The sequence below is a fragment of the Petromyzon marinus genome, chromosome 9 (genome assembly GCF_048934315.1).
Source record: "Petromyzon marinus isolate PM22_M1 ecotype Great Lakes invasive population chromosome 9, UKy_Petmar_22M1.pri1.0, whole genome shotgun sequence".
NCBI lineage: Eukaryota > Metazoa > Chordata > Hyperoartia > Petromyzontiformes > Petromyzontidae > Petromyzon > Petromyzon marinus.
The window spans coordinates 5,544,735-5,563,716 of NC_133675.1; the positions used below are offsets into that span (position 1 = coordinate 5,544,735).

At 49.7% G+C, this 18,982-nt stretch overlaps 1 protein-coding gene across 4 annotated transcripts in view; it reads left to right on the forward strand.

Moving 5' to 3' along the window:
- Nucleotides 1-18,982, forward strand: part of LOC116940650 (slit homolog 2 protein-like) — a 196,429-nt gene that overhangs the window by 169,714 nt on the left and 7,733 nt on the right. For 2 of the 4 annotated variants that reach the window (XM_032950759.2, XM_076065837.1), the window contains 10 exons: nt 177-340; nt 1,047-1,171; nt 1,801-1,901; nt 2,963-3,102; nt 6,320-6,349; nt 7,663-7,756; nt 9,800-9,937; nt 11,754-11,994; nt 13,551-13,681; nt 17,930-18,084. In XM_032950759.2, coding sequence (XP_032806650.1) covers nt 177-340; nt 1,047-1,171; nt 1,801-1,901; nt 2,963-3,102; nt 6,320-6,349; nt 7,663-7,756; nt 9,800-9,937; nt 11,754-11,994; nt 13,551-13,681; nt 17,930-18,084 — 1,319 coding nt within the window. The remainder of the gene's footprint in view (nt 1-176; nt 341-1,046; nt 1,172-1,800; nt 1,902-2,962; nt 3,103-6,319; nt 6,350-7,662; nt 7,757-9,799; nt 9,938-11,753; nt 11,995-13,550; nt 13,682-17,929; nt 18,085-18,982) is intronic. The other 2 variants (XM_032950762.2, XM_032950764.2) reach the window with 1 other exon arrangement.

Sequence of the window (18,982 nt, forward strand, 5' to 3'; positions counted from 1 at the left end):
GAAGCGATGGCCGCCGCTCGCCCGCCCGCGGCCTTCTACAGCGGAGCTCACGTTTCGGATATTTCGCCTAACCGCTTCGTGTCGTTTTAACTCCCACCCGCCCGCCCGCCCGCCCGGCCCGTACGGACGGACGAACGGACCGACCGACCGACCGACCGACCGATGGACGTCGGCAGAGCGCTGGGATCAAACCCGCTGCACTGCGACTGTGCCATGCGCTGGCTCTCCGATTGGGTCAAGGTGGACTACAAGGAGCCGGGCATCGCGCGCTGCTCGGGGCCCGGGGACATGGCCGAGAAGCTGCTGCTCACTACCCCCTCCAAGAAGTTCGAGTGTGTCGGTGAGGCTCCCGCGGGCGACGGCACCGTGGCGCCGTCCTGTGCCGGCACGTGAGGTGGATCGTACCGGTGTGCAGGCGGTGCAACCAACACAGGGGTTACCACGGGCCGGACGGGCACCAGGTGCCGGGCTTTGAGGAGGCAGGGGGGAGGGAGGGGGGAAGCGGACAGAGGACATATAGCAATACACATCGCTGATGGAGATATTAGCAAATGATCACTAAATATCGACAAAAAGAAGCATTCTTCAATGCATTGATTGAACCCAAATTTATGCGTGTGTGTGTGCGTGTCTTTTTTATAGTAATGTAGTGGTTACCGCGCTGCGCTACGAAGCCAGTGACCCAATTCGATTCCCACTCACGGCCAACGCCAGTGACGATTATCTGAACCAGTCTTGGGCCTCCCCGAGGTCGACTCAGCCTTAAATGGGGGAACTGGTGCGGTGTGTAGACATCTCGACGTGCTAGTAGGCGCTCGCTAATGGCACTTGCCCCAACAGTTTCTTAAAGGCTAAATGGGAGGTGTTTTATCTTTGTCTATACATGTTAATAAACCGTAGTTTTGTCAAAATGCTGTCAACTTAACAACAAAGTCACTATATAATACGTAACAAATGAGTGTTGCGAAAATGCAGCGTGAGCGTTTTCGCACGTTTCATTCAAAGCCTGTGATCCATCACGACCGTTGGTGCGCGTGAAACCCCAGGTCCGCCTGACGTCAGCATCCAGGCCAAGTGCAACCCGTGCCTGTCGCAGCCATGCCTCAACCACGGCGTGTGCAGCAGCGACCCCGTCGACTTCTACCGCTGCACCTGCTCCTACGGGTTCAAGGTGAGGGCCGCCGCCGGGACCGCGTCACCGCCGGCGGGCGCGCCAGCCCCAATGGTGGGCCTGAGGAAAAAATCCTAAATTAACATTCCAACTGTGGGAGCTTGCTCCTTCTCCTTTGCTGCCTCTACTGTCTGCATTCCTCTCTCTTGGTCATCCGCGATGCAGATTCCCTTCCCCGTCTTTAAGTCCAGCGTTGAGTCTTCTCTGCAGCTAAGGAGTTACTTCCCTCACAGGATTATCCTCAGTGTTCACTCCTCTCCGCCACCTCACCTGCATTGTAATCATCACTCTCTTCTCCAGTTCCCTATGGTTTATGTCCACCCCACTTTGATGAACACTTCTAGACGTTTATCCTGAAACACAATGCAATAGGAGCGGGGACAGTGGTGCCACGACCCAAGCACCGTGGTTTGAATGCACGGCTGACATCAGTGGCACTCCACCCTTTAAACGCTCAAATTCTGACGAGCGCCACCTGGAACTCATTTTGCCGCGGCAATCTGGATTTATTTTCCCCATCCCGCCCTATGCCTGCCCCCCACCCACCCAACCCCCATCGCCCCCCCCCCACACACCCCCCGACTCCAAACACCGCATTAACCCTACGCCACTGTGCTCCCGGGTGCCAGGGTCAGGACTGCGGAACGCCGATCAACGCATGCGTGAGCTCGCCGTGCCAGAACGCGGGCACGTGCCACGTGCGCGAGGATGGTGACGACTCCGGATTCCAGTAAGGGGCCCTCGAGGGCACTCCCCTGAACCCACCTTGCCCACGAGGCTGACGGCCGGTGCCCCCCCCCTCCCCCCCCCCGCGGAGCCGATGTGGGAGGAGGAGCCGTTTAAATTAAATAAACACGCTTCGTTTTTAACCCGACGTGCACTTAAAAAAAAGAACGCAACGCAATTGAGGTGCTTTCGGCGACTAACAATGTGCTCGCGCTAATTTACGGTGCAGAGCGACGTTAAAATTCACGATGAGTCCGAAGGTTGCGTATGTTTTGTCCGATTGAATGCGTGACGTGAGGAATATGTAGCCTGCAACAGGCCTGCACGGTGACCATCCAGCAGCGGGGGGGGGGGGGGGGGGGGATATTGGATCGTTCTTAATGTCCACCAGACAGCACTCACTTGTGCGGTCAACTGTCAATTATCCCGGGGTAATGGGAGGGCCGGGGGATGGCGTAGATTAAAACAAAAGTGGGCATAATGCTACGTATATTTAAATTAGACTATCAGGCAATTATGATTTCCCTGCGTAGAATTGGGGTTCTAAGATGTCATCCCTCATCTGTGTGTGTTTGTCGGCACATCTGCGATCATGTGGGCATCAGTCGCTGGCCCCCTGATGAGTATGCAGCAACCCAGATAATCAAGAGTTGACCGCAAATCCCCTGGATGTATGTTGAACTTCTTTCGTACCGTACGGAGCCAAGCGTGCTTAAGCCGGAGGCGCTCATCATCATGCTCATCGGTCATGATGATGATGATGAGGTGCGGGGAAAGGACAACAAACTAAAGGCATAAAGCAGTTCTAAAGAAATGAGCTTTCAATCTCGATGATTTAAAAGTGCATAGCTCCATTGGCTTCCGAATATCAGAAGGAAGAGCATCCCATACAGCCGCAGAAGCGCATCTGAAAGCGCGCGAGGAAGTGACCGTCTTCGTCACGTGATGGTTTATGCTCCTCGACGAGCTCAGCAAGGTATCGTGGTTCATTTGTGACCCTGCTTGAGACTCGCTGCCGCATCCCCCTTGCCCCCCCCCCCCCCCCCCCACCGCGCGCGACCCCAGGTGCGAGTGCCCCAAGGGCTTCGATGGAAAAGTTTGCCAGGTGAACATCGACGATTGCGAGGACAACGACTGTGAGAACAACGCCACCTGCGTGGACGGCATCAACAACTACACCTGCCTGTGTCCGCACGAGTACACAGGTGAGCTCCCCACCACACCACCCACCACCGCCCACTCATCAACCAGAGCCACTCTGGGTGAACGCTAATGGCTTGGCGCTCTAGGTCACAGAGGTGGCGAACCGTTCCCCTTACTGATGGCCAAACAGGACTTTTAAATGCCTTAGCGGGGGCTTAGGGGGTTGCTGGGGGTGGGCACTATACCAGCAGATGTCCACTGGCCCACCACCCACGTTCACTCTGCTTAGCGGTACTGTGTATCACTGCTATGGTGCCCCCCCCCCCCCCACTCGACAGCTCTACTGCCCCCCACTACCTCCCAAGAGGAGCTGGAGCAGGGCCTAGCAGGTGCCATACATTACACTGAAACTTTAAACCATTTTAATTTTCCGTAGGTAAGGCCCACTGAGCTGTGTATAACTCTTTTTCAGAAGTGACCTGGCTATCACTAATGATGGCTCAACGAAGTGGCGTATCGTCATTTGGAAGTTTATGGCAGCCGAATACTCTCGACTCTCGTTGAATGTAAATGTGGAGGGGAAAGACCCGGAGGAAAAATCCACGTGACCACGGGGAGAACGATGTGGAGGTAGTCACTTCTGTCACTGCAACGGGCCCTGTTGGTAACAGACATGACTCGGCAGGCCGTCATTACAAACACAGCGTTATTGCCGGGTTCAAAATGTTCCCCTCTAGTAGCAGATTAGTGAAGCTAAGACGTTTCTCGGTGATGTACTGCAATACTGTTGTTACGATTCAGAATGGTAGACCAACCATGTGCCCACGGGCCCCGAGGTTCAACCACCCCCCTCGTCAAACTTGTTAGAGCACCTGATTGTTCTGAAACAAAATATCACTTGAAAATTAACTTCAACATTCTGGGTTTTAATCTGGCCAATCTGATCAAAACCAGATTCTTGAGTGCAGTGAGTTAATGGTCTCAGCATGGCCACCAATTACTGCACAATGATTTTGATCGTATATAAACAAAAAAAATCTAGCTTTAAGAATGGCAAAAAATAATTAAGCTTGACTGTCACTAAACAAGGATCTCTACAGCAGAGTGCGTGGGGGAGGTGCAGCGCCCCCTAGTGTACACAGCAGGTCGCTTGAAGGGATCTCAGATGCAGCTCTATGATGTTGCCTTTCTTTAAGCTCTTCTCTTACACGCAAGGTGATAATACTTCCCTGCCAGAGTTCCGAATGGACACTTCATCTCGTAACATGATGCTGAGGACAAAAAGAATAAAACTCGAAAAAAGATCATTAAATTAGTTAAAGAGTTTGCATTCTTCACGTTTTTATTTTACTTTCTTAGCCACCAGGCTGCTGACATAACTTGGCGGCAGCAGCCAGTGAAACAGTCGGGTGTTTTTTTTTTTAAGTTCTCCACCATAAATCACCCGCTGAAAAGGAAACCTGGGACTAATTTGAAACGTACGACTGTGCGGTGGCCTTGCTTGTAAAGTGGTGGCTACACTGGGGGTGGGATGGATGTTTTAGCCATGTGCACACCTCCTTGGGCGAAAGCCAGTCTGAGCAGATTGGACATCTCAACTGCATCAGTTGGTTGCGATTTGACTACGGCCAAACGCTTTGTTTGGGGAGTCATTCAAATTAATTTCATTGCGCCACTTTAGCGAGCAACGGTGATGGCCTTCGCCAGTAAACAACCCGTGGAAGCCCCTTCCACGGTTAGGTTTTGCAGTGCTGTGTTCTAAGAGCGCACGTAAATATTTCCACAAGTGCTAACGACGATGTAAGACAATCTCTGGTGGAGGGTATCCGTGTGTAATCGCATGCAGATACTTGTTGACCTGCCAATTATGTGCACTTAAAGTAAGCGAACCTCTCAGTGATGTCACGCCGGCACAATTCATGATCATACTTGGACGTGAGCGGCGTTTATCTCCCCAACGTCATGGCAACGACGGCGGACGGACTCGACGGCACCCAGCGGCGTTCTCATCTCCGGCCGCTTTGTCGTAGCGCAAAAAGTCGAATTGGGTTACCGGCCATCCCTGTGCGCGGGCAGGCTTCGAGATAAGATCAGTGCAGATCTTTTTTTTTTTTGCGGGGAGGAACGGGCTGGGATGCACCAGAGAAAAAGGGAAGGAAGCGGAGAGGGGCAGGGCAGCAGGCGAGGGACGGAATCGTGTCTTACAAATCTCCCAATCCCCGCGTGCCGATCACACTAATAGTGAACAGATGTGCGCGATGCAGCCGGGCGTGAGGCCAGCACGGCCACCAGAGTGGGCCCTCCATTCCTCAACGCAGGTCACGCTACGTCTGCCGTGCCGTGCTTCAAAAAGGAAGGAACATCCTGCACCGCCGAAGAGGGGAAAAAAATGACCCATAAACTGATGAGGATGGGATAACATCAGTAAAAACATTCAGGCAAAACATTTTTTTTAAAGCTTATTTAAAGGAAAAGTTAAATCCGTAAAGCGTTTGCACGTCGCGATACTGTGCGTAGACTGTGAAACGTTAAAAGTTCAATTATCTGACCATGTAAACAATCAGTTGTGTGTCTATAGATTTTCTATTTGTGCAAACATCGTGTACCTCGTGTTGCAATTGTATTTTCAATCATGGCCTTTAAACTGTAAGCTTAATGCGTACATTTTCATTTACAGCCACTAATACCCTGCATTCCCCTGTGGCAATAACCATCCATTGAGTGAAATCCTGTCCTCCAATTCATCATGAGCCTCCAGCCGAAGGGACGCGGGACCATTTTTCACTGCTTCTCTAACACCGCTGCAGAGCGAGGGGAAACTGGTAGCTTACTCCTTAAAGCTGTGCGCGGCAGCATCGATTCAAAAAGGCTGAGAAAAATAAAACTCTTTAAATGCGTTACATCTGTGTCACGCCGCGGCCAAAATTCATGAAGGCCGCTGGAGACCCCGAGTGATGAAGGGGCCTCTGAACAGGAACGTGCCGTCCTTGTGAGACCGTGGAGGTAGTCCCGCGCTGGTTTATTCCTGGGTTTCTAAGCGCGATCTTCGTGCTTTTCCTTTCACATCTTGTGCGCCCTGCACGAAGATTGCTGCTTTTTGTTCGTTAGCATCTCTCGCCGCCGCTTCTCTCTCTCTCTTTCTCTCACTCTCTGGCTTGCGCGCCACCAGTGCGCTGTCCTCGCATCATGCCGGCATAGCTGTAACGTGCTGGACGTGCGAGAACTTGGCCTTCCTTAACGATTGCCGAATGTTTGTTTTGTTCGTTTTCTCGCTGCAAGCTGCTAAAAAGGGCAATGAAGTTGAAAAAGGTCAGTTTGTGACGTGCTTCTCGTTTTGCCGCTCTTTGCTGCTCTCTGAGTTCCCCACGTGCGTCCGCCTTCGTGATGTTTTATTTTTTTTGCCGGTGCATGTTTTCCACGGCTTAATTTGTTGGCGGGATTGATTGTTGTTTTTTTTTCTTCTTCTTCTTTTTTACTAGTTCAGCAGACTGAACGATGCGAGTGTAAAGTAAAGTGCTTGCATGGAAATAATTTAGGGATAATAGGAGAGATTATACACATGGGTGGAAGAGAGTGAAGTGTGGTGAGGGCGGTAGGGGGGGGGGGGCTCAGGAGATGGACAAAAAAATAGCTAAGAAGAAAATTCAGACTCCTTCCCAACACATTTTGTCTGGCTTAGCAATAACACATGCCTCCAATGTTGCATAACAAATGCACGAGGTGCGATATTCTAGGAAAAAAAATAAAACCGTCACACAGGCTGTAAGACTAGCCTAGCAAGCGGATTTAATTGAAGGAAAGTTAAACGACGAGGTATTTTGAATAATGAATGGCAGGCACGCGTAAAGGTGACGGGGAAAAGGAGATTGAGAAAGGAACACAGCGGTTTTGTCAGGCACGGCGTTTGGCTTTCCTCTCTCCCCGAACGCACTCGGAAGTGGTGGTGCCCTGCCACGCGTTGCCGATCAAAGCCTCGTTAATCTCCGCGCGCCGTCGCTGGGCGATGCTCGCCGCAGTGGTGTAACGGGTCGGCGCCCCCGGGCTTGCTACTCAGAGGTCGCCGGCTCAATGCCATCTTCCGGCACGGCGGATGAAATGATGGCGCAAGAATCTTGAATCCAACCCGCTGCCTCCGGTCCACCCGGCGGTGTGAATGTGCACACGCCACGGTCGACCGGCAGCGCGCACGTGCGGATGGTGGGGGTAGATGCGCGGGTGCTCTCACCTCTTCCCAAGATGTATGGCCAGAATGGAGGAGTAGGCGAAATACTCGCTCGAGCGAGACCCTTCTGGCAGCAGTGATGTGACTAGGCAATTGCAGGGCTGCACCTCTTACCGCATTTTTGTGTGGCTGGACTAGGCCGAGGCGCGGCAGCGATGTTGTCGACAGGCACCGCGCGGCGAGGAAATGAGCCCGAAGGACTGCCAGAATACGCAACACCGCCACCCATGAGCGGCAGCAATGGCGTATTGGAATCAACAATGTCGTGACGGTCGGGCGAATTATAAAAAAATCTCGATGAGCGCTCCTGTAACCACGCACGCTGGCTCACGTGAGGCCGTTGCGCGCGACCATTGCATTCCGGTCGATGGTCACGTCACGGCGTTTCTCCACCCTCTAGGGGAATTGTGCGAGGAGAAGGTAAACCTGTGCTCCGAGGAGCTGAACCCATGCCGCCACAACTCCAAGTGCATCCTCACTTCCGACGGGCCCAGGTGAGAGCAGGCGGCGGTCACTCGGCAGTTTCGTGACCGAACTTTTATCGTTACAACCGGAGCGCTTCATTTCTGACGGAGATGTCTGGGGCTGAATTCCAGAAAAGATTTCCTTCCCCCCCACCCCCGCCTCTTTCCCCTCACCCCTGCACTGTGGGGGGCAGCAAGAGCCGGGTGGGGTGGGGGGGGGGGGTGGTCATTGCGGTTATTATAATTATATTGTGATTATAATGCACCACGGCATTTACGCAGGGCTTGACGCAAAGGTTGCCCATTAGTGTGGCTGCATGCAATTCCTCAGACCCCAGGGGTACGTGGACAAAAGGACTGACTGATAAAGCTATGTCATTAAAAGCTGCATAATTACTCCAGCATGTTGAGTACAAGAGTTACGTTACAGCAGAACAGAGCACAGTGAGATCACAGGACACTAAACACTACAGTGTGTAACGACACGTCGCTTTATCGATTCATATTCATTGAACCTTAGGCCTGTGATAATTTATGGGGGGTTTTATATATGTTGTATGTAGTGGATTCACGTCGTCCGTTCAGTCACTAGAGATCACTACATTTTCACCACCCATCCCAACGCAATCCAGGTTCAACCATGCTTAGCTTCTGAGATATGACTATATTGGGGAAACTACAGTTGAATACAAATTCAGTGTATTTTTTTAATTATCTATCAGTATATATAAAAAGCTGTGACAGCTAGTCACACATTCCTGACAGAAGTGAAGTATGACATGCAAAGTTCACAACTCTTGTGAGCGGTGGTGGTGCTGCTGCTATATTTTGTGAAGAGGCGCCGATGCTCCCCGAATTCTCGTTACACGCCCTGGGTTAGAAATGAGCCTCAAAATCCCCTACCCCCCTTCCACGGCACTGGCCGCGCCTTTAAACGTGTGGCTAAATGATACGTCAAGCCCAGGTCCGTGGGGACCTTTTAGAAAGCATCGCCCAAGGCTGTCCCCACCGCTCGCGGTTGAGCGCAATTTATTTCCAAACGCGGCAAGCGCCGTGATGGACGCGAGCCTCCGGCCCATGTGACGACGCGGTGCGCCTGTGTGCCGACATCGAGAGGACCGCTAATTAACCTTTTTTTTCATTGCGGGCAGTACGTGGCAACAATTCACGGCTTTTGGGGATTTTATTTTTGTTTCTTTCGACACTGCGAATATCGAGTGAAGCCTGCAACCCGTCGCGCGTAAACACATCCTCCCCGCCACATCCTCTTTCTCATTCATCCGTTAACATCCCACTGCTGGGCAGAGACCTCCTCCGAAAGTCTTGCACTCTTCACAGTGTCTTTCCACCTCCATCCAGCGTGCTCCTCCAGATACCATCGTATTAGTCCAACAATTTTTATTTTCTGTGTCCCCCCCCGCCACCCACCCTCTTTCTCCTTGCCCTCTATCGTCCTCCATTCTGTTGTTAGTTTTTGTTACATAACCTAATCCATTTATCACGTACAAAGCAAAGCCGTTTTGGTTTTGCGGCGGTTTTTTGTGTCGTCAATTGATATTCTGAGTCCAGTCACCAATGACTGCACGAAAAAAAACATCCCATTACATCTGGTTTTGCAATTAATTTGGCCAAATTCTAGCTCTGACAATTAGAATATTGGGTTTTACCGTCGTGCACAACGAGCCCGTCTCGTTGTGCACGCCGACGGGGAAAAGCGCTGCCATCTATGCGGAGGGCCTGAGGCCAGTTGAGGAGGGCTTTCCAAGCAGTTCTGTGATATCTACTCCCACGAAGGATTGCGGTGCTTTGCGGGAGATCGGAAACGGTTGCTTAAGCCTCGCTGCACGACGCTGATACAACCCAGTCGATCGGACAAAAAAAAATAAAAATATGTGGAAACAAACTAGTCCCGTACGACAAAAATAACAACCGAAAGCAAAACTCTCCATCGTCTGGGGCAAAACGGGCAGGGCGGGACGGGCGGGACGGGACGGGACGGGACGGGGCGGGCGGCTGCGGCCGCGCGGGGCGTCGTGTGGGCAGCGAGCGTGCGTCTCCCCTCCGTCGCCGCAGGTGCGAGTGCGCCGCCGGGTTCGTGGGCGAGGACTGCGCCGTCGACCACGACGACTGCCAGGAGCACAAGTGCCAGAACGGCGCGCGCTGCATGGACGCGGTCGACGGCTACGCCTGCGTGTGCCCCGACGGGTTCAGGTGTTTACTGCCGCGCGCAGAGAGGCGCTCCTCGGCGTCGTCGCGGGTCGTTAGGTAGACCGCGAGGCCGTCGCCGATTTTTAAAAGCGGGTTTTTCTCGCGGCTTTGTGTTGTCGGGGAATAATGAGACCCTTGTGGCTGCTGCTGCTGCTGCTGCCGCTGCTGCCGCTGCTGCCGCTGCGAATGATTGATTGAGTAATTGATATTTTCTTTACCGGGGCCTGTTAACAGAAATAATCACACGCATCGGTGACACAAGTGTAGACTTTCCGAGTTAATATGGCATGTTACTCTGGAACGACATGGCAGGTATGTAGTGGCTTTCAGTGGGGTCAGAACCCCCGTATAGCATCAAACGGTTTCAGCGACAAAACGAAAAACCTGCGGTCTGCAGTCGCATGCTTCAACCACAAATACAACAACTCTGAGTCAAAATCAGGAAACAGTTGAAACGCATTCAGTCGATTTCTGTTTAGTTTTCTGTAATCCCGTTCATGACGCATGCCCCTTAATCCAATTCCTCCCATGCCCAGATCTTGTCGTAGGAGTCACTCTTACAAATACAACACGAGCTGCAGACGCATTGAGTGCTACCTGCACACACACACACACTACAACAACTCTGAGTCATCGGATGCGATTTCAGGTAGGCTCGCTCACAAGCCCGTATTTAGTGGAAACTCTTGGAGGTGGGCGTGAAGTGTTGGTTTATACATGCGTCTGTAATGGCTATGGGTGTGACACACAAAGCTCACGGACTGCTTTAAACGAACGTGAGAATACCGCCGAAGCAGCGGCATCACAAAAGCCGCAACTGTCCTCATCCGCAGCCCAGCGCTGCTGCTTTTGTGGCCAGGAAAGCGCCAACTCTCCACTGCTCAAGTACCGTGAATATTTTTTTGGATGGGGGGGGGGGAGGGAAAAAACCCTATTTTTGGCAGATTTTGATTCACAAAAACTCTGAGAATGTTTTAAATTGCCCAAATTTTCTCGATTTCAAAAGAAAAACGGTGGAATTTAATTCCACCGTGGTTATGGCCCAGTTGTTAACGACAACAAAAACTAGCCAAGTTCACCTTCATCACTCGTGGCACTCCACCCCCCCCACCCCTTCTCCCTACCCACAAGGAATGTAACAATTCACAATTTGATGACTTGTCAAGATTCGGGGGGCCCCAATCTGATTGGAGTAGCGATTCTTATTGTGCAATTTGTTATTTTTTGCCTTGTGAAAGTATTGTTTACCCTACTGGCACAGATGTAACATTTAGTTTTTTTTTTTACCTTGGATACATAGTACAATAATACATTCTCATACGCATGTGTGGTGAGTTGAAAGAATCGATATAAATTGATGAATCGATTGTTACATACCTAAACGTTTTTGGTAGGTTCAACCGCCATACACGGTGAGCCTGGAGCTCCTCCCCCTATCAGGCCCGCCCTCTTTTTCATAGCCACGCCCACTCAATCACTAGCCCCATTCACACGGTGAGAGTGGCCTTGCAAATGGCATAGGCCCCACCGAATGCACTCTTCACCCCCACCCGCTACTTAGGTAGTCCCCACCCATATTCTATATTGTGAGTCGAGCACGATGCCAGAAAATATTAGGGCCAGGACAAAAATCACGATTTCTCTAAATGCTTCCAGACAATGGAGACAACCTTCCTGAAGCCTGGATTACCCTGACCAAATTAAAACTTTTCGTAGCTTTACGCACAACTAACACCTGCCCATGCCCTACCGTGTGTATCACCCCCCCCCCACCTCCCTCCCCATCCTCGTCTTCCTCCTCCACCCGTCGCCCCGGCAGCGGGCCGCTGTGCGAGGTTCCGCCTCCCATGGTGTACCTGCAGACGAGCGCGTGCCAGTACCACGACTGCCAGAACGGCGGGCAGTGCGTGGAGGCGGGCGGCGAGCCCGAGTGCCAGTGCCTGCAGGGCTTTGTGGGGTCGCGCTGCGACAAGCTGACGAGCGTCAACTTCGTGCAGCGCGACTCCTACCTCCAGCTGCCGCCCATCAAGGGGCAGCCCAAGGCCAACATTAGCCTGCAGGTCACCGCGCGCACACGCGCGCACACACACGCGCAAGACGAAGATGACAGGAGGTTCCGACCCCCCACCCCCCCCCCCCCCCCCGTTCAACCCCCACCCCCATTGTTTAGCCATACAGACAGTTCTTAATTTCGGCCGGGTCTGTCCGGGTCACCGAGCCAGAAAACATTTCCGTCACAGTCATTACCCACAAAGCGCTTGCCACGAATGAACCACAATACCTTGCTGATATCGTCAAGGAGCGTAAACCTTAAGCCAGACTCCGGTCATCCTCACAGCAGTGGCTTTTGGCTAGTCATTGAACAAAGACGGTTCAGATTCGCTTCTGTGGCCGCCTGGAATGCTCTTCCTTCTGATATTAGGAAGCCACTGGAGCTGTGCCCTTTTAAATCTAAGTCAAAAACTAATTTCTTTAGAACCGGTTGTTTGTGTTTAGTTTGTTGTCCTTCCACTCCACCTCCGATTAGCATGGTTGACTACGTACGGTGCGAAAGACGTTCAACATACATCCATACATAGTAAATACACCACATCCGGTATACCTCTCCGTATGGCTGTGGCTACTGGTTACGTACCTGCTCCAGTCTACCAGTGACCCCGAAAGTACTGAGTGAGAAATTAAGCTGTACTTTTAGACCAGTGTAGTGGCTTAACTTTGATATGAATAGAACAAATTGGTAATCACCATCATTTGTTTTCTTCCGTTTGAACAGTTGAACCTTATGGCGGGACCCCGGGGTCCCGAATAAACGGAAGTCAAAATCGTAAATAATTCATTTGTTTTTGGCGACTCCGTCCCACCGCGCACATAAACGCCGCGACCCGCCTGGCACGGATCGTTCTGTTGCCGTGTCGTTCAAGCGCAGCAGCGAGGACGAATGTGCAGAAGAAACAAAACTTTGATTATCGCATCGTGTAGAGCTCGTCGAGATGAACAGATTGCCGTATCGTTCGCCTTCAACAGACATAAAATGACGTCGCAACGCAGTTCATGCGAGAGCCGGGGGCTTATAAGACCCCGGGGTCCGTCCATAAGGATCAGTTATGCTTTTTTTTTTTATAACTGTGCTGCGTGGTTCGGTATGGTCAAACAATGCCCATGAATCAGAGGAGACCGTCATAGCTGTAAGAGTAATTATGAAGAGTCTTATTATATTGTCATTAAAGCATTTTCATCTATATTGTACATCACAGTTGTTGAGCACAGACCCGAAATGCCAAGTGGCCAGCAGCAAAACAGGTGTAATAGATGGGAATTACTAATGTCTGTAATTTAGCTGGGTCAGTGTAAGAACTTGGAGAAATGAGACGACGATGGAAGGGAATTCCAAGGTGGAGAAGCGCAAGGGAAGAAGCAGACTGAGGCGTTATCGTGACCCGCACGTTCGATAATTATAAACGACCACGGTTGGCTAAGTGCAGCGCGAAAGAAGTTCAACATACTGTGCATAACCGTAAGCATGGCGAGCAAATTCGGTCCATGTTGCCTCCAGCGCCTTACGTCAGAGTGCCCCCTCCTGACGACAAGGCTCCTCGCGTCCGATCTGAGACTGCAGGTGGCCACGGACGAGGATAATGGGATGCTTCTGTACAATGGCGTGAGCGAGCACATCGCCGTGGAGATCTACCGCGGCCGCGTGCGTCTCAGCTACGACGCGGGCAGCTACCCCAACCCCACCATCTACAGGTGCTAGCAGCGGCCGCTGCTTTTTAATGAAACACAATTCCTTTTTTTTTTTGACAGTCAATCGAGCAGTTGTTTCCAAATGCGATTTAACATCCTTTGCAACGAAAAGGTCAAATTAGGGTTGCCACCTGTCCTGGTTTTTGCCAGGATCGTCATCTTTTTTAATTAGATGTCCTGGAAAATCTGACATAAATGGCCTAGTTTTTGCGAGTTGTGTAATCATACACCGCTAAAGACAATGCAGGTGCATGTGGTTCTCCCCTCTTCCGGTATTGTGAGAAATACTTCTTGCCATGATAAGTCCCGAGCTTTTGAACCACATAGGTGGCAACCCGGTCTACTGGTTTTTGCCAGCAATGCATGAGCCCTGACAGTGGCAGTACGAATGAATACGTACGGTGCGAAAGAAGCACGTGGGGCAATTGCTGTGGGCACTATTAGAATTTAGCATTGCCACCCCTCATGGGTACCCAACAATCTGCCACAAAACCCAGGCAAATGCCTACGTCGTCTACGCCTAAAGCCGGCACTGCCAGGGCCCCCCCAGCCAACCGCCAGTGCTCACCTTTAGCCCAGGACCTGAGCCCCACTTCATGGCCTGGTGATGTGGGCACCTCTGACCTGTGTGCCCACGTGCAGTATCTTGGCTCTCGAGTGTGTAATTGCCTGCATGCTCGATAGCTACAGTGCTGAAGAGGGGCAAAGCCAAGATTCTGTCTGAGGAAATGTTTTTTTAGATTTCACGGACGGCTTTTGGAGAGAGGGACGGATGGTGGATTTAGGAACATAATCAAAATGCGGCGGGTGCATGGGAACTGCTATCGGATTTGTGGAACGGGTGAAATCACCTGCAAAGTGAGGTCACCAGAGCATCCTTAAACTTGATCTGAAAAATGTTACTCTGCTGTAAGCGAGGCTGGAGAAAGTTCTATGGCATCCTACAGCAGGCCTCGTCCCTTTCACTGTTTTTTGAGACTGTGCTCTTTACCCATTAAAGAATTCCCCTGATTCCCAGCCTACGCTGCTTCTCTGAGAACTTGGAAATTGTCTTCCGAGTAAAAGTGAGAGGCTTTTTCTTTGTTTTCAGTCCCCAGCACCATCCATGTTTTTCCTTTAAACAAAGGGGAAGTCTGCCTCTTACATTCCTTTCTGTTTTTTGAGTAATGAGCTTCTGCTGAAGCGATGTAAATTATAAATAAAAAAAATTCCATTCGCTCGTTTTCCATTAATGCCAGTGCCGGCTAAACCGCGCCACTATTTGCCACCGCATCTCAACGTTGGCCATTACTGTATTCAGGTTATGCTGCGGGGTTTTTTTTTTAATGACAACGCTAATAGCAGGAAATGCAGCAAAGCCAAGAAGGGGTTCTGTTTTCCTTGAAATAAACTTAAACTTCGCTTTAAATGTCAAACTTTGAAAATATTTGTTTTGTATACAAAATGAGAAGAGATGTTTTTCAAAGCATATAATAATGGTATTTATCATTTTTATTGGTATTAGCAGATGTTTTGTTATTGTTATATATAAATACACATACCATAATAAAAACATTACATAAATAGGATGTGCCTAAAACAATGATTTCTGCAAGCTGTGCTTCTTATGGTGCCTTCGACAATTATCTTGCGTTTTGACATTTTGACATTTGCCATTCTAAACTGCCCCCGAAGAAATAGATGAGAGATTAAGAAGCAGCCTGCATTGTGTCAAAGCAATTTCACAGTGGTCCAAGGAGGCGTTCCACTTAACGGGGTGACGATGGCCATAGTTACCTCATGCAAAAACAAAACTCCAACTAAAAGACAGGGAAATTAAGGACATAGCAACAGCAGTGCATATACAGCGTTTACATTGTTGGGTCCACTTGCAGTGGACGTTCGTGTTCGTATGGTTTGCAAAAAACATCTATATAGGATTTTACAAGCGCAAGTTGGCGATCCCATTGATTCCTTGATGCTTGATGTGGCATGGAGTTGATAGCAGAGATATCACCAGGATAAGATCGTTTGGGGTTATGATTGAGAAAATGTTCTGATGTTTGAAGTGCATTTCCACAGTCACACAATTAGGATTTTTTTCTCAGCCCCCATTTATGGAGGAGCTGTGCGCAAACGGCCACGGGATGTGCAGATGCGGTTCAGCGTTGTGCCATATTTTCTGTGGGAGTGTAAAGCCTCTGGGTTCTTCTTTGGTTGGGTTATTTTTGCACTCAAATATTGCAACAGAAATGTGGTGGCATGACAAAACAATTATTTGTGCCCAATGTCTATTTAAGTGAGCTCATCCCGGCCAAATCTGCAAAGCCTTTGAATTGACTTTCAATATTTATCAAACCTCTCCGTTTCAATTGAAATACAAAGTAAACATATTTGGCGGTGACATGACAGCCAGAGGAGAGAACACATCGAAGAGTTCGACCGCAGCAGAGGTGGAGCGGTGAGATCGGTCCACGGGCAGGATCGAGGTGGATAATGCAGCAGCACTGGACCACAACGACTTCAGGATGGGAGGCCTTTATCCAGCAGTAGATTGACAATGGATGATGATGATGATGAATGGGGGGTGTAGGGTAGAAGTGGAGGCTGGAGGTGAAGGAATGGCAGGCACTGCGAGCAGGGTTAGCATTAAGACCGCTGGTGCGAGAGGCGGAGAGGGATTTGGAGAGAGAGCCTCCATCCAGCAGCGGATTGACCGATATCTATACGTTATTTTTGTTGAAATATCGACCGTTTCCCGATTAGCTGCGTGAAATGTGAAAGTGGACCTGGTGGCAATGCAAGCGCTAGAATGTGAGAATCCTCTGTACGAAAATGTGATGAGTATCTCGCAAACACACGGGATTTTCTTCTGACTGATAACTACAGAGACGACGACTTCTGCAACACAATGCCAGGAAAAATTAGGCGCGAGCCATACGCTGCACTCTCGCGTTCAAGCCTTAAGCTTTAATCCTCCCTGAATGAGAAAATGCACTCTGTTGAGCGCTTTTGTCTGTTGGAGAACCCTGTTGCTACTCACGACGGGACAAACACAAGCTGGCGTGGAATAATGATGCTTTATTTCCTCGTGAAAAAAGTCACCTGGAATTTGTAACAAAAGCTGAATTTAAGCACGAGCGAATACGAGGCCTGCCTTTGTAGCCCTCAAATATCGCGATGATGTATGAAACAGGAAGTGAGGAAAAGGAAAAGCTACCCTAAAATATCGTAATTTTAGGATTGCTCAGATTTTTTTCCCCCCATAAATCACCAAAAAAACTAAAGTATTTATGTTTTCCAAAATGGGATGGTTTGCATTTTCTGTACATGCAGAGTTCAATTCCAGCGATTCCGGGCCACTGATGGATTGCAAGCCCAGAACTCAGTTTTTTAGCAAATGAAATCAGTGCCCGTAATGCGATCTCTTGCTGCTGCTGCTGCTGCCGCCGCCACTGCTTTAGCATGGAGTGGCCAAACAATAAAACACAAAGGAGGACACTCATCGGTGTTTTGGTGAAAGCCGTCCGGTACGGCACCTGGCCAGGACACCGTGAAAGCGCAAAGTGCAGGCTTAGACAGGTACACAATGCAAGGCCTGAGGATTTACATCCACAAAAGAAGTAAAAAAAAAACGCAGCTTTACTCGAAGCGGTGACCGTTTTTGAGTGTTTGGCAATGTATCACTTAGTCCACACTCGCTGGGTTATTGTATACATTTTTACAAATGCTGATTCAATATTGACAAACACTCTCTTCGAGCGTCTTTAAAAGTCTATTCTTAACCTGAAAATGGAAAGCAAAATTATGACATTGACTCTGTGTCTCGTTCAAAGAGGAAAATGGCTTTTTTAACAACGTATCTATCAATCTTTTCTACCATCTATATATAGCATGAATGAAACATATACGTAATTGGTGAATGAAAGTTGTTGGCAGGTGAAACGATACTTGCCAGCTACCTTTAATGTGTGTTATATAAACAAGCCAAACAGGGAAAGCACCAGAGATTACAGGCACCATGGAAATGGAGCGATGAATTCAGCTCTTTGCAAGTGCTAGGCGTACATATGTTACATCACAGGACCGTGAGAGATGGTGCTAACTTGGGGAGGCATTCATCCAGCAGCGGATTGATCGTGACTCGTGATGATGCTGCGCTCCTCCGCTTAAGCATGGCTGACTATGTACGGTGCAAAAGAAGTTCAACATACATAAGTACGTACGCGTGGAAAGCAGATGTTTGATTCAAGCTGTTGCCGTGTGTACCAGCCTAGAGACGATAAACGACGGGGAGTTCCACACCGTGGAGATCGTCACGCTGGAACAGATGGTGAACCTGTCCATCGATGGAGGCTCCCCCAAAACCATGATCAAACTGGGCAAGCCTGCCTCCCTCACCCTGGAGTTGCCCCTGTACATTGGTGGTGAGTAAAGACCACAATACAAAATTCATTTGAAATACATTAATTGTCGAATTAAATTTGCATAATAAAGGGTGGGGCTTGTTTGGGTTAGATCGCGTAAATAGATCACGTAACTATTTACACGATCGAACCCCCCATAAAACGACATTTATTATGGATAATATTGTTCGCGAAAGCCTTTGTGTTAAACTGACTTAAGTTTGGTTCTGCACTTTAAGTTGGAAAAATCCCCATGTCCGCGAAATTTAAAATATCGGATAGAATGTCAGGTGATGAACTTTACTCACGATGGTAGAGCGGGTAGGAAAGTATTGCCCTTAGTGTGTAGATCAATGGTCACTTGGAGGGACATCAGAAGTTGTTGTGATATTCCCTCTATAACATGAGGAAAGTTCTCTCCGAGAGCTCCAAATGTATACCTTGTTTTATGAGATGCTAGCGCAATTGGGATAATACTGGGGAAAAGGCCAAAATAATGTAAATGTTTTTTTCTAAATAGGAGCGAATTCTACATTCCTATAGCGGGGGCACATTTATCTGTAGGGCAACCAGCATTGACTTGCCCACGAAGCGATACTGATTTGATCTCACAACCTTGCGATTGCGAGCAGCTCACTGTACTGAACCACCCGGCCGGATGTCTGATGATATGCTGGTATGGAATATAAAATTAATAAAAATTCCTTTATAACTACGAGGGGTTGTTTCGGCACAATGAAAGCATCTCGAGAAGGGAATATTAACTTCTAATAACAAAACATGGTAAACATCCACTCGCAAATACGACGGGCGCTTTTTGGTTCCACGGTATTGCCACAACGAGGAGGACCCACGCCCCCCCCCCCCCCCCCGCGCGTGATCACCGCACGGCGGCTCCCTCTCTTCCCACCCCCTCCGG